This window comes from Anas platyrhynchos, chromosome 15 (assembly GCF_047663525.1).
Source record: "Anas platyrhynchos isolate ZD024472 breed Pekin duck chromosome 15, IASCAAS_PekinDuck_T2T, whole genome shotgun sequence".
NCBI classification, from domain to species: Eukaryota; Metazoa; Chordata; class Aves; order Anseriformes; family Anatidae; genus Anas; species Anas platyrhynchos.
The window spans coordinates 12027600-12042600 of NC_092601.1; the positions used below are offsets into that span (position 1 = coordinate 12027600).

Genomic DNA, 15001 nt, shown 5'->3' on the forward strand with positions numbered 1-15001 from the left:
CCCCTCGGGGCCCGCACCTGGCCAGGCGCTTGGTGGCCATCCCCGCCTCAGCGCAGGCCGCCGGCCGCCATTTCGAGCTTCCCGCCGGGCCGCGGGCGGAGCGGGGCGGAGCGGGGCCGCGGGGCGGGGCCGGCCCTGAGGAAGGCTCCCGCGGCCCGGAGCGGGGCCATGGCCGGCAGCGGCTGCGGGAACGCCTGCAAGAGGCCCGCCGAGGCTGATGGCACCGCGGAGGGACTGGAGGCGGCTCGGAAGAGGAGCAGGACGGAGCGGGGCGGCCGGCACAAGGCGAAGGTGGGCGGCCGGGGCGGGGAGCCTCGGGTCGGCCTGAGGGGCTGGGGGCCATGGCGCCGCGGGTTCCTAGCGGGGGTTTGGCCGCTCAGCCTCACAGGCTGGCGCCTCTGTTTAACTTCTAACCCAGGCCTTAAATTGCACCAGCACAGCCCAGGGGGCAGGCTCTGCCGCAATTAACGAGCACGAGGCTCGTTAGCGTGCTGAGGAAAACACCGCCTGGTAGCGAGGCAGATACCCGAGTAAGCCCCCTGCGGGATTCCATCTGTAGTGTTGGCTGCTTGTTTGTGCTTTTTTTCCTAATTTTTTCTTTTCAGCTATGACATCAGTATGCCACAGTGTCTTTTCATTAGGTAAAAAAGAGCATCTGTAAAAACTGCAGGCCAAAAGAGCGCTATCGGAACAGGGCAGATGGGTAATGGAGACCTCCAAAATAACGTACCTGTTTGCTGGCCAGCTTGGGAGAACTCTTGATTTTAGGATCACGGCTTAAAGAGCTGTTGTGCAGAGTTGTGCGGTAGTGTTCATTTCATCTCATTTAGTCTGATGCTTTTTTCCTCGCATCTGCCTTGCATATCAATGAAACATTTTTCCTGTAGAGGCCAGCAGATCCATCCACCAAAGCAGATGACACAGTGTAAATGAAGTAAATGGGTTTCAACAGAACAAATGGCTACATGTAACTCTTCTATAAATGCCCAAAGCTCTACAGCAGGGAGTGGGTGAACGGGTTGAGACTATAGCACATCATATTTGCAAATTAAGTAACCTTAAAAGTCTCCTTACTATATATGTCTTCACATGTTCGTTGTTACAAAATACATCTGTGAAGTTAGAGGACCTGGGTTACTGAAACACTGACAGTGAATTTAGTATTGAAGTGGGATCTGGAAAGGAACTTTTTGCCCATACTGAATGGAAGAGTTATTTTACATGCAGTTGATTGCACCTGAGTGGTAAATAGTTTCCTTTTACTGTATAATTGACTTCGTTTTCTGCAAACTTGTGTGATCACATGGAACTTTCTTTACTGGCATTTTCCTTTTTGCAGGAAAAGTCATCTCGTTTGTCTGCAGCTTTATTTGGTGAGGACTGTGAAATCAGCCATGACCAGGTTTACGAGTTGTTAAAGTACGCAGCTTTGGGAAAATGCTACAATGTCACACAGCCCAGGTATAACACTTTCATATTTGGGAATCAACCCTGTCTTATGTCCTCGTATGCTGTGAAAACCTACCTAAAGGCATAGGCAATGCTTGTTTTAGAATCCTTGCAGCACAGATGCCGTAACGACAGGCTACATTGTGTAGCTATGGTTCTTGTTAGACTTGTCTGGAGACCACAATTTCTTCTCTGATAAAAATTCTACCATTTCATAGCTTTGCTTCATGCAGTTACCAAAAATTAAACGTTTTTTGTACAAAAAACACACTGAGGAAAAAAATATGTTAAAATATTAGTGCATAACATTTCATGACAGATATAATTGAAATGTTTTCTCTAGAGTGTTTTGGGAAGGACACTTTAATCACTGCCTTTTTTCGGGGCAATTTCTCAGCAATGGAAGTGGGAGGCTGCGGAGTGTATACAACCTCGGAGGGCATAAATATGGTGAAATATAATAAAGCTAAAGGCCAAAATGCGCCACTTTGGATTTTTACTGTCAAAGAGAAAGTGATTTTGTGAAGCTTTCATTTTGATGAAATGATTCCATTCTTCAGTTTGATTGACTAGACTGCATCGCTACAGCTGAAGTTACTTGTATGTATTCATATTCTGATTAATATAAATGAGGTGGGTAGGTTATGACTTGAAATGGTACTGTAACAGAATTTTGCTACAATTCATTCTTTCTGTTTCTCATGTTATGTTGCTTCTAGGAATATGTGGCTGGCTGAGATAAGCTATAAAAGCCTCTTCGCATTGAAGTCACTTGGCACTTTGCCACTGACTGACCGAAAAGCTGGGTTGGTGCCAAGTTTGTTTTTAAGAGTGTTTGATGATTGTTTTGCTTTGATTTCTTTTGTTTAATTGCAGCTGGTGCCGTATTTATCACCAAAGCCACCTGGCAGGGGTTGTGGTTATTGTTCTACATGAGATGAGCCAACTCCATTTCTACAAATTCTATTTACAGTTCAAACACCTCAGAAAAGTGTTCCAGCATGTAAGTCCCCAAGCTATATTGATGTCTGCTAAAATTCCTGCAATCCTTAAAGCAAGTCCCAATGATTATTGCTGCAGTGAAATTGTCTTTCCAATAGGAAGAGTCTGCCTTTTGACTCCTAAAGCAATGAGAGGATCTGTTAGTGGCCTTTGTAAGCCCAGAACAAAGACCATGGCTTTAATATTGGAAGCCGGTTTTTTCAAGACTTAGGTCTTTGAAGCCTTACCAGGTGAAATATGCATACATTGGTGTTTCAGCCCTCTGTACTTCCAACATCTTCAGGATGCCCGGGAGATTGAAAATACCTCAGTTGATTTGAAACTTACTTTAAGCTATGAGTGAGGAGAATCTCAGAGTTATGACTGGTTGAAAAATCTCACTCTAACAATTTACACTTTCTATCAGATTTCTTCCATTTCCCAAAAGCATTATTCTGAGCTACAAGCAACGTTTTTGAAGGAAGAAAGAAGTGCTTTGATTGGAACTTCTAGAGAATTCTCTCTGAACTGCAGCAAATACAAAATCACAGCTTAGCTGGAAAGTCTGGAAGTGCTTTAGTTTCTATCAATTAAAGTCCGAAACTTACATTCGCAGTCATATCTGGGAAGGCAAATCTTTCCTTAGTACAAAGAATTCTATAGTGTGCATTATCATCAAAATGTTTGGTTTGTGTTTTGTTTTGTTTTCTTGTGAAAATGCCCAATGTGCTTCCGCTACTTTTTTAACTACCTTTCTCTAAATTTCATTGCTGTGGGGATAAAGAGGCACCTTATATACTTGACATTTCTGCTGTGATTCAAAGTTCCTAAAACATCTCTTTTTTTCTTTTTTTCTTTTTTTTTTTCTCGTCAGAGATTCACATTACCACCTTCTTCAGCTAGCTTCCTAGCCAACCTTTATGGAGAAGGAGCAGATGTGAAAACTCAAAACAATGCACAAGGTATCTTGGTTGGCTTTGCACCATCCGTTTTAGTCACAGTGATTTGCTTTCAAGAGTAATTTAATAGCTTTGCATGCTGTGCTATCCCAACATGCTGCTATGCTAAACTTGTTTACAAAGGAACAAGTATAATAGCCAAGAGGCTAGTTCCTCTAACTAGTTCAGTAACTCTCTGTTGGACTTACTGTCATAAGTATATGCAAAAAGAACAGAAAACCTTAGTAAGTTTAACCCAAAATTCTGATGCTTCATTATCCATTTTGTGGTTATTTTATTGTAACATATATCTAATAATAGATACACAGATATAAAGTAGATTCAAGCTAAGATGTTACTCATTTGCTTGTAGTTTTCTTTGTTATGCTGAGCTGCAAATCAAGGTAAAGAATAGGTATGTTGACAACTGATCTCCTATTTTTACACTCTTTATAGAGGTGATTGTAATCCAACGGGCTTGTACAAAACCCGCAAGAGACTACAATGAGAACTTCACTGAAATTGTTAGAAGTGTAACAAAGAATCTTGAATTCCAGTCCTAAATGGGAGAATGAACAGCTGTTACTTTCAGTGTATTGACAAAGTCCTCTAGCATCCTGACTGTAAACCTACTGCACAGTCACAGATCTGAGATGTCAGGTATATTTCTCTTTAAGTGCAATCTGCAGGGAATCACCTACAAAATAATTAGACTTCATACAGCTGTGGATTCTGGTGTTAGTTTGCTTCTTTTTGAGCCACAGAGTGTCTTTTCTCCTAATAACACTTCAGGAAAAGAATTTCACACAGAAAGTAGGAAAAAAGAGAACTTTTACAGCTTACATAACAGATGACTATGCTGTCATGCTTATGAGAAAAGTGTTCTCTCTGTTACTGAAAGGAATGTGAGACAGACTTGTGACGTGACTTGCTCACAATCAGCTAACTGCCAGTAGCTAAACTGGGAGTAGGATTCAAATACCCTGTCACACGTCAGCATATATCATTTATCCTTTTATTTATATATATATATATATATATAATATCTTATTGTTCCACATAGTGTTTTATTGTGAAATGGTGTAACCTCTTAGTGTGCATACTAATGCAGAAAACTGCAAGTAAGGAGTGCTATCTGAACTTGACAGGTGATTCTGTATGTTACAGGCTTGATTTCCACTAGCAGTGGATGTATTCCTAAAAACTCAGACTTGCAATGTGATCCCATCATCCGGAAATACGGAGAATCAAAACAAGGCCTTACTAGGTACATTCTAACTGTAGAAGAGCTGAAAAAAAATGATTATCCCATGAAAGGTCAGTTTTTTGAGGTTTTTGCTTGGTTGGGTTGGGTTGGTTTTTGTTTGCTTTTAATTTTGCCAGTTAATGATATGCCTGGTCATGTAAGATACATGACTTCTGTTAGAAGAGGGAGGTCTGTGTCTTGTTCACAGGTGTCTTTTCATTTTAGGCTCCCCTGGATGTAAGGGTTATGTGCATACAGAGTGTGATCAGCAGAGGACAGACAGCAGCCCCCTCTTTGGTCTGGATTGTGAAATGGTAAAAATAAATGTGTGACCTTACAAAGCATAGTCAAGCAATTGAGCTCCAAGCAGCTATTCCAAAATGAGCCAGGCACCCTGGGCATTTATTAAACCATGTATTAATCAATGTATTATATATATATATATATATATATATATATATATATATAAAATATACAATAGATGTATTAATACATCTGCTTCCAATCCCTTCAGTTATGGTACCAGTGTTAATACAACCACAGGAAGGACTCAGAGTTCTCCTCCAGAGAACTCAGTTACATGGTGGTTTTCAGAACAGCATCTGGAACTGCCAGGTCCATCACCAATGCTGCAGTAACTCTCCTTCTCCCAGCTCTCCCCAAAGCTTGGGAATGCAGAGATGTCTCTCTGTTACACCTTTAGCCATTCCAGTTCTTTCAGCAACGTGCTGTGGTGAGGATTCCTCTCTTAGTGCAGTTCTGACCTTGCAGAGATGCTCCATTGGCATCAGCATTGAGTGACTAACAATGTGATTTGGGCCCTACTTTTAAATTATATTTATCTTCTCTGGTGAAGGTGCTTTCAGTTGCAGCCCTGCAGTGCAGAATACAAACTGATTCTGTGAAATCAGCACTTCTTTGTAAAGGCTATCTTTGTGTTGTGCTTGCCTGTGTGTTCGCTGTGTTTATGGTGGGCATTTAACAATTAAAACGAAGCATGCTACAGCATGAAGCAAGCTATAACTGGCAGATCTCTAAGTAAAGCAACTCCTTAGCAGTGATGCTGGCTGTAGCCAAAGCAGATCTCAGCTAAGGTTGTTGAATGGCAGCGTTGTGCTGATTCAAAAGCTGCCTCTGCTTTTTCCTGACAGTGCCTGACTGCAAGGGGAAATGAAGTCACTCGTGTCTCTTTGGTGGATGCACAGGGTCAATGCCTCTTGAATGAACTAGTCAAACCTGAAAGCACAATAGTGAACTACCGCACCAGGTGAGTCGTACTGAAGTGTCTTATCTCTTCAAGAGCTACAAGCCTTTCAAATCAAGCCTGTAACACAGGACCTTGCAGAAGATTCTGGTCTGTACACTTGTCTACTCACCAATGTCTACTGCATTGTACTTGGTGTTAAGAATCTGGTTTGTGCTTTGTGGGTAGAATAACCAGCGTTATGTATGCACTCCCTGCTGTGCAGTGCCCCTGTGTCTAGACAGAAGCGTTATCATTCTGCAGTGTTCTAGGAAAAGTTCTGTTACAGGTTAATGATACACAGTACAGGTTACTCTTTACTTCTAGATATAAAGTAGGACACAGGGTGAGTAAGAGTACGGGATTGCAGTCTGGGTCTCTGCTCTCTAGCTAAGTTTGCTCGTCTATAGAAAATGAACAGTGCAGGTCATAAACTCACTTCAAGCTCTAGGGCTGGGCTCAGTATTATAACAAAAGAAGGCAAAATTCAAGCCACGTCTTCTCCAAGACTTTGTGTGTATGTTTCCAGGAGGTGAAGTGCCAATTCCCTCAGGTTACATGGAAGCATTTCCTTCCATGTCAGCTTTGCAATATTTCCTTACCTGTGCTATCTGATGCTAAGAACTGCATCACTTAAGTTATGCTTGAAAAAGAACAAACTTTTGAAACAGATATGGTAACTGTAGCAGCTTAATATTTGTGCAGTATATCCTCTTATGTTGGAATGCATTTAAGGAAGCAATAAATTGCATTCTCTCATTTGTTACACTGGGTTCTTATTTTACATACGCTGCTTGTAATGTTCTCCAATAAGTGCTGTTGCTGATGCACAGCTTGTACTCCTTCCACTTTCTGTTTTGAAGATTCTCGGGAATCACAAGGAAGATGCTGCTTCCGGTGAAAACAAGATTGCCAGACATACAAAGCAGACTAAAAAAAATACTGCCGCATGATGCAGTATTGGTGGGTCATTCTCTAAATGCTGATCTCCAGGCTTTGGAAGTGAGTATGCTTTTAAGAGTATTTTTCCCAGAACTGCTATTCATTTCAGGTCTGAAAGTTCAATTTTTTTTTAATCAGTAAACACTTGTTAGTTGCTTTTCATTATGAGTAGCCTTATGGCTGTAAGGATTTAAAAGAGAAATACTCCCCTTACATCTATAAAACCTGCAAGGTGCTGTTCAGAACCCAAAAGGAAGAAGCTTCACCTTTCTGCTTCAGCCAGGTGCTTTCAATCACTGTCACAGGAAGAACTGAAGTCCTTCCTGTATTGAATTTAACCGGCCAAAATGTTTGAGTCGTAGTCGTTCCAACCCCACCTTGGTCTTCCCAACAGAGCATTAGAAAGGAGATTTGGGGCTGTTTCATGGTTCCCATGTGTTCTCTTGTCTGAACCAGTTATCTGTCAGTGACAAATGGGCAACTGAAATGAAAGGGCAGAGGCACAGATAATGGAGTCACTGCCCGATTCTATGTGAGTGCTGTTCTTAATTAAACTGGTGATGTTTTCTCTCCTCCAGATGATCCACCCTAGTGTTATTGATACTTCATTGCTTTTTGCCAGAAATGAAGGTCGAAGATTTAAGCTAAAATTTTTAGCCAAAGCTGTTTTAGGGTAAGATTATTTTTGCATTGTCATGGAAAGTATTAGAAACTGTTATGGGGGCTATAGGGTCCTGCTCTTCCACCAGTAGGATAAGAATTTTTTTCTTTCTGATAAAACTCAAAAGGAAGGAGAGCAGGCTGTGCGAATAGACAATAAAGAGGAGTTTACTGTGTGCTTGAAACATCAGGCAGTGTCATAAATTAGCTTATCTTTGAGCAAGTAGGGATGCTATGACACAACCAGTAATGAGCTCATTTGTATGTGAACCACAAAACTAGCTTTTCTGCACTTTTACCACTATATGAAATTGTAGAGCAGCAAATGAACTCTGGCTCACATAAATGAGATATGTTGCAGTTATCTAGAAAGAAAAGCTAACTTACGGAAGTATAATTTACTGACTTAATCATGTCCCTCGCTATACTAGCTATCATAGCACATCTTAGCAATCCAGCACGCACCACTTTCTCTAGCTACAAACCTCACTGACTTGGAGGTTGCCTCCCTGCCTGTGCATTGGGTCATTGGTCAAGGAAAAAGCAAAATTAAAAATAATCATGCCTCAGAATACCAAGTATTACTGCTGCTTCTGTCAAACCCTGTAAACGGTGTTTTGCTCAATGTTGCAAAAATATTTCTTGCAGTAACTTTGGGGAATATTTCACAAGAATACTGCTGCACAGAATTGAAATCCTTTTTGGAGAGGGGAAAGCTATTTTGCCTGAAAAGGACCCAATTTAGAAAAGACGAGATGTTGGTCAGTATGGAAAAACAGATAACCTGCCAGTACACCTAATTTTGATGCCCTAGGAAGGAGATCCAGTGTGACCAGAACCTTGGTCATGATCCTACAGAAGATGCAAGAGCTGCATTGGAACTGGCTCAATTCTTTATTGAGCAAGGACCAGCAAAGGTAGCTATATCTAATATCTTTAACAGCAGAATATACAAGTTGTGTATACGAAGAAAAAGCATTCTTGCCCATCCTCTTACTGACTTAAAAGAGAAATCAGGCTGATCTTGCAGAGGGGCATTGGGGGAAGAAAGATTCAGACGCTTGCAGCCTACAGGAGTACCTATCATTTTTTTCTAAATAAAGAAGTGAGGACCTCGTATGTTTTGGCAGCAGGTTTTTTGAATCCCCTTGTACTGTTGGTTTCTTGAGAGGACGTTTTGGATGTGCTGGTTGATGCCCTAAGTGCTGCATGCTTAAAATGACAACAGAAAATAATAAGGCAAAAAATGAATGTTTGTCTTTCTCCACTACTGTGGAATGTGCCTAGGTGACTCATAGAGAAGGCACATGCTACTTGGTTAGCTACAATTAGCTGAGATGAAACCAATCTACTCATCTTCTTCCTTCCACAAGGTAGCAGAACTAAATTTGGAAATGCTGCTGACAACTGAAAGACTGACTGAGGTGTCACAGAACAAATCTGCGTTACAGCCACAAGGATGTAGGGTCCAGAAGCAGTTGAATGATCCTCCGCATCTATCCAAACCATGGTAATAAGATTCTCAGATATGCATGTTTTTCCTTTGATCAAATCCTCAGTGAAATCAAAGAAGTGACTTATGTTTTCAAAAGCCACCAGTGCCTTTAGAGAGACACAGATAATTGTAGAGTAACACTGTAAAATTTTCAGAAATAGTATCTTAAATTTCACAAAGCATTTTCCAGGCTGCTTTTGATCTTGAGGGCAAGAATATTATTTAAGATTTCTTTAATGAACTGTGTCATTTCTCAGTGACAGGCACTTCCTTACATGCTTTTAACTCACTGTATTAATAACTACTGTGCATCACAGCTTTTTTTTCTCTCCGCTAGTTTTTTAGACTGCTTGCAGGTGACCGGCCAAAAACCCCTCCTTTTAGGCAGACAAGAAGTGGACTCTTCTGGCCTGTGTCAGAGTAACCTAAGCACTTCAAACAAACAGGTGAATGGATTTGGGTGGGTTGGTCTAAGCAAGCTTCAAAGTAGTTTGAAGTTCTTGTTCTGGGGGTGGGTTGATGAGTCCTATTTTAAAAAGCTGGCTGACAGTAGCGTTAGCAATAGTGTTAATACCAGGTTAGCTAAATCCATTTTCTTATTTCAGAAATAAGCTTTGATCCTCTATCACCCTCTCATGACTCACTAAAGAAGAATTTCTGCCTGAGGGCTTCCTTGGACAATAATGACAATTAAAGTGGAGAACTAAATTCAAGAGCTTTGTTTCTGATCTTTTGCAGTACAATTACCTTGCACCTCTTTGAGCCATATGTACTCTTTTCCTCCCAGATTCTTCAGAGAGCCTTAGAAGATGTTCCCCTCTCCACATTCAGTATCGTTCAGTTCAGTTTGGGTCCAGAGTACATTGCATCTCATCTTCCTGCTGGATTTTGTGAGAAGGTATCTCTTTTTTTTTTTTTTTTTTGAGCAAGACTAGTCTTCATTGCTCAACTTGGAAAGAGACATGTATGCTTTGTGAAGGTCCTTCTCTAGTCTGTGTTCCCACAGGTGAGAAGCAAGCTGACTGACATGCTGACAATTTATGCAGGTCCTTTTGAAGAAAGTTTCTGCCTGAAGTCTGTGAAAAAAGAATTTGGGAAGTGTGGACCAATCCAGTCTCTGACAGTGGTTACGGAAACATACCAGGTGAGGGGCACTCAAGGCATTCAGTTTGACAGGCAGTGAAGTCCAGAGTAACCTCTAGGATAGCTAGGGATGAGAACCACTTAAATATCTTTTTTTGTCTCTTGTGTTTTTTTTCCTCTGGCTGTTTAGTCATGAGCTACAACAATTCAGCACATATAAAAGCTGCTGCACACAGCAACAAGAAGCACAGCTGATGTGGCATAACAATGCTGCTCAAGCTGAAGTGCTTTAACTGAGTACTGGTGAAACCAAGATGATTTTTGTTTCTCTCAAGAGAATTGATATGCTTAGGCCTTTAATGGCAAAACAAGGTTGCTAATAATTGCCAAGTTAATTGAAGGTTTTTTAAACAGCTACAGTGTATGGAGTGTTACCTGTATTACCCACCCAACCCTTTTTATATGCTATTAAAAAAAAAACAAACACAACTTACAACAAGGGGTAGGGCTAATGTGTATTATTCATAAATCTGACGTGTATTATCTTGTTTCAAGCCCTACGTCTGTATCCAGTATGAGGTGCTAGAAGCTGCCCAGCTTGCTGTGGAAAGCCTAGATGGAGCTAAGGTAGCAGGATCCTGCATTAAGGTAAACAAAGTAAATAGCAAAAACCTAAGTTACATGTAGCACAGGAATACTGACTAATATGTCACTTCATAGTGCCTACCCTGAGCATAGAGTCTGGGCAAATCCTGGCTGGCTGTGGTGTTGCCATCTCCCTGCCTCTAGACAATTTAGGGCCACTGGCAGAAAGGAGATGGCAGAAAGTTGTTGCCCTCTTTCTTTGCCATCTGCCAACAGAAAGGGTTAGAAAGCGTTCTGACCTGGCAACTGTGTCTTAAAAATGAGGAGCCAAGTAACCGGGTGTTAAAATGCCACATACATAGTATTCTTAATTGTCCTGCATTACAGACATATCTTTCATGACTAATTAATCTATCCTTCCTTAATTACATTGTTCACGGAAGGGAAAAATAGCTAACAGTTTTGGCAATTGGACAGAATCACTTAAAACAGAAGCTCAGAACACAGAGCTGCTTTGGCTGATGTACTGTGTGTGTTCCTGTTGGACCCACCCCAGGTTCAGAGACCTGTCACTGCTGCAATGCTGGACTGTGATGTTCTGATACAGGAACTAGAACAGGATATAGAAAACGAAGGTGTGATTTATGTGGCGGGTCTAAAGAAGTCATTAAGCGAAACAGACTTGCAAGAAGAATTCAGCCACTTGGAAGGCCTGGAAACTCTGTTCCTGCCAAAGGATCTCCAGAGTGGAAGGCACAGGAACTGCTGTTTCCTCAGTAAGTAGCTTTGCCATGCAGCCTGGTTATTTCCTTCAAATAAGCTTGTTCAGCAGTGCTGGGAAATTCAGTGACACAGCAAGAGCAACTGAACCTCACATCTGCTCCAAGAGACAGTATTCGAGATACTTGGGTGAAAGCACAGCTGGCTACTGTGCAGCTTTGCACAGACATGTAATCACTTCTAAAAAATGAAGAGAACAGCCAGATGAGTGGTGTTGCACTTAACTGGCAGTCCTGTAGTCTGACACTTACCTGTTTGCAGGATGAGCATCTGCTTACTGCAGTGATTTTCAGTGTCTCATTCCCTTTAGCCCTCTACCTTTTTAGCACTGCCCTGCAGGTGCCAAAGAACAGGGCATCATAACTGGCAAAGGGTGATCCCTTTCTTGTTTTTTTCAGAATTCCAGACATCACAAAGTGCTGTGGATGCCCTTGAAGTTATAAGCAGCTGGGCTGTGAAGGGCAGCAAGTTAAGAAGTAGGAAGGCGCTTGCTTCAGGTCACCTATGGAGATGGATTTGGCAAATGAATCACAGCAGTGGGAAGCAAGTAGGAAACAGCTTATGTGAGAAGACGGTGCCTCTGTCTGACTCTGTGAGTTTAAGGCTATGCTGGTGTTTGTTAGCAAGGATAATGGCATGGAACTGCCTCTGCCCTGGGAACTAGAGGTGATCACTGGGAGGCGGCTTAGGTACAGAGCTGTATGTAGCAGTTGGATCTTCTGCTGGTGCAGAGGGTGCCATGGCTCAATTTTCCTAAGGCAGCTTGAAGATGTAATATCCCAGGAGATAATGTGGCATTAGTGGGGTACAGAATAACTGAAAAACAGCCTGGGCCTATGGAACAGTGAGTTCCACAGAGCAGAACTGCAGCCTCCCAGCTGAGAGCACGCTGAGCAATGCACAGGTATAGGGAGGCGTATGGAAGTCAGAGAGAAGCGACAAGTTGTGTAGCCTACAGGAAAGAATAGATGTAGGTGCAGCTCCTATTTTTAGTGGAGGAACCTGCAGTGCCGTGTGAGTAGGGTATGTGGCACTCCCTGCAGCTGGGCTGTTGCACTTCCACATGCTATCCAAAAATAGAATCTCCCCTTCCATCCCTGACACAGCTCTAGGGTCAGTCTCTGTATAAACACTTTCAGATGTGATTGTTACATATTTGTAGAAGAATAGGGGATTTCAGTGTTTGTATTCTGTTACACAGGAGCAGGATCTAAGGAAAAAGGTGAAGAAGTTGGACCAGATTATAAAAAAGCTTTATAGAAGTCTGCAGAAGAATACCTTGTGCGTTGTTCTCTTCCCTGGAACAAACAGGTAACTTGCCTCTCTTTTGCTAGGAGTCCTCTCCTCTCCCTCACTACACTATCCTTGCAGGAAAGACATTTAAGGAGGGAGAGAAACACACTTCAGAAGTTCTACTAGGTGTTGGTAGTGTTTTATATATGGTCAAGTTATTTTGTTAACAAAATAAAATCATACCCCTCCCCCTTCCTTCCCCTGCACCATCTACCAGTTCTCTGGTGGTACCCTGCCTTACATGCTTATCCTTAGCATGGATCAGGGATCCAGGTTAACTCCATTCTTCTGTCAGGAATATAAAAGCATGATTTGGGGAAAAAAAAAAAAAAAAAAAAAACACTGCTATCTTTCATAGGAAAGACGCAGTTGTTGAGTTGGGCCTCAGAGGTTAAAGCAGGGATGCTTCCACAGGAGATAGGCTCCCTTTATTTCCCAAGGGCCCTGAAGTGCGATGGATGGCCAGTCCCTGTTTAATTATTAACAAGAAAATTGAATCTTTCCCAGGCAAGGCCTTAGTTACTAAATATATTCTTAGTTCAGCAGTCTTCTCTCAGTTCTCTAAGTGTTGCTCTTCAGCCAGTCAGACAAGGGTCACATCTATCCCTGTCTTTTTGAAGTTCATCTTCAACAGCAGGGCACCAGGCCTCTGGGGAGACACGAGCCAGGCTCTGCTATAGAAGCAGAGAACCAGAGCAGCAGCTCTTTTGTCAGGTTCCGCAGCCAGGCCCAGCTCCCCATTCTTACCTGCAAAGCTTCCCGAGGAGAGGACACGTGCTGCTGTATTATCTTCTTGACCACCGTCCCTGCAGGGGGGGAGGCATCGCAAGTCCAGAAGCTGTTTGGGCTCAGTGCCTGTGACAAGCCCTTTTAGCAAGGGTACGTCCCAAAGGCAGCTCTTGGCATGGTCTGCTCTACCTGGGCAGTTGTTGGTAACGTCAATTTCTTTTCCTTGAGAACAGATCATTTAGCTGGTTTCCCATCACACCAAAGAATAACAGCATGTAAAACGAGACAGCAGCAATTCTTCCCTCATTAGACAAATGCTGATTGCATGTAGCCCTCTACAACTGGTTTCTTGCACAAGCATGGTGTCAAATGCTGCTTCAGCATAACTCAGCCATGTCTGAGACAGTTTGGGAAAAAGGGTGCACCCTCTCAGGCCTGGAAGAGGTTTCTTGCCAACTGAGGCTCCCAAATTACTGTTTCCCAGAGGAATGATAGCTCAGCCCAGGCTTCTTGTTTAAAAAGAATGATGACTCATGACTGGCTGGGAAAAAAACAAAGAACAACCTTGCAGTTTTTCAGTGTGCTGACACAGGGGGTTCCTGGCTCCTCACTGCTAGGCCAGCTAACTTTGCTACCCTGAACAGAAATAACATCTCTTGTTTATGTTGCAGCATCCATGAATCGCAGTCTGGCCTTGGTCTGATGGGAATAAAAGATAATGGAGGGAGCAGTGCTTGTTAAGCTGCCATGTTTTTAAGCAACCTTTTGTTAAGATATTCTTAATTACTTTAAATATTGATGTCTCTGTAAAGACCCCCTTATCATAAGAACAATAGCCTTTCACTGTATCTTTTATAAAGTCTAAAAATAAAAGCTATTCAAACCATCTTTCCTGTTAACCCTTCTTGCTGTAGCATTTTTCCTGGCAGTGACCTAGGCAAGTGCTGGAGGAAGAGCTGGGGCTAAAGTAGAGGCAGTATTATTGCAAAAAACGCAATCACTGTTGCTCTGTGCTCTAATTCAGCAAGCTGGTTCCTTGGAGGAGCCTGATGGATGAGCTGGGTTGTGTTCACTAAAATGTTGGAGGCCACAAACCAGTAAGCTAAGCTAAGCTAATGTAGTACCTACAGCAGCTGCTCAACAGTTAAAAGCTCTTCTTGGGAACTGCGTGGATCTCTGGAAATGTGCTGTGCCAGCTCCTCAAGCCGTTGCTGCCTCCTTTCTGGGAAAGTACTGTCCTTAGTCCATGGAAAGGAGGAATGGGTGATTCATCCTTCTTGGATAATCTCCACTTTCTCTTCCTTCCTTGACCACCTCCCAGCACCCTTCAAAAAAAAAATTCTACAGTGGCTGCAGTGGGAGGGACAAGGGCCCTTTTGAGGGACACACACATACCTGTGCAAACGTCACACATGGTTTCAGGGGGCAGCTGGGTGCAGAGCTGCTGTAACAGTACATGACCAGCAGAAGGATGCGATGGTTTACAGCCTGAACAGCTTCAGCTCTGTACTTTGCAGCCACTGCCACCTAGAAATAAAGGCTGACCATCTCTTGGTAATAAACTGAATTTGCAAGCA

The 15001-nt window shown here is 42.5% G+C and overlaps 1 protein-coding gene across 2 annotated transcripts; it reads left to right on the top strand.

The window, feature by feature from the left end:
* The first annotated feature begins 71 nt into the window (after window positions 1-71).
* On the top strand, window positions 72-14312 carry REXO5 (RNA exonuclease 5). Of its 2 annotated transcripts, XM_027469482.3 has the most exons (19): window positions 72-291; window positions 1340-1461; window positions 2326-2452; window positions 3305-3392; window positions 4536-4685; window positions 4840-4928; window positions 5766-5881; window positions 6721-6859; window positions 7378-7472; window positions 8274-8376; window positions 8833-8969; window positions 9292-9400; window positions 9742-9852; window positions 9961-10098; window positions 10593-10685; window positions 11179-11398; window positions 11801-11994; window positions 12604-12713; window positions 14096-14312. In XM_027469482.3, the coding sequence occupies exons 1-19, from the start codon at window positions 169-171 to the stop codon at window positions 14163-14165; spliced, it is 2334 nt and encodes a 777-aa protein (XP_027325283.3). In that variant the 5' UTR covers window positions 72-168; the 3' UTR covers window positions 14166-14312. The 2 variants fall into 2 exon arrangements, with proteins under 2 accessions (XP_027325283.3, XP_005018557.2); XM_005018500.6 differs by lacking the exons at window positions 72-291; window positions 1340-1461; window positions 2326-2452; window positions 3305-3392 and adding an exon at window positions 3889-4028.
* The last annotated feature ends 689 nt before the right edge of the window (window positions 14313-15001 follow it).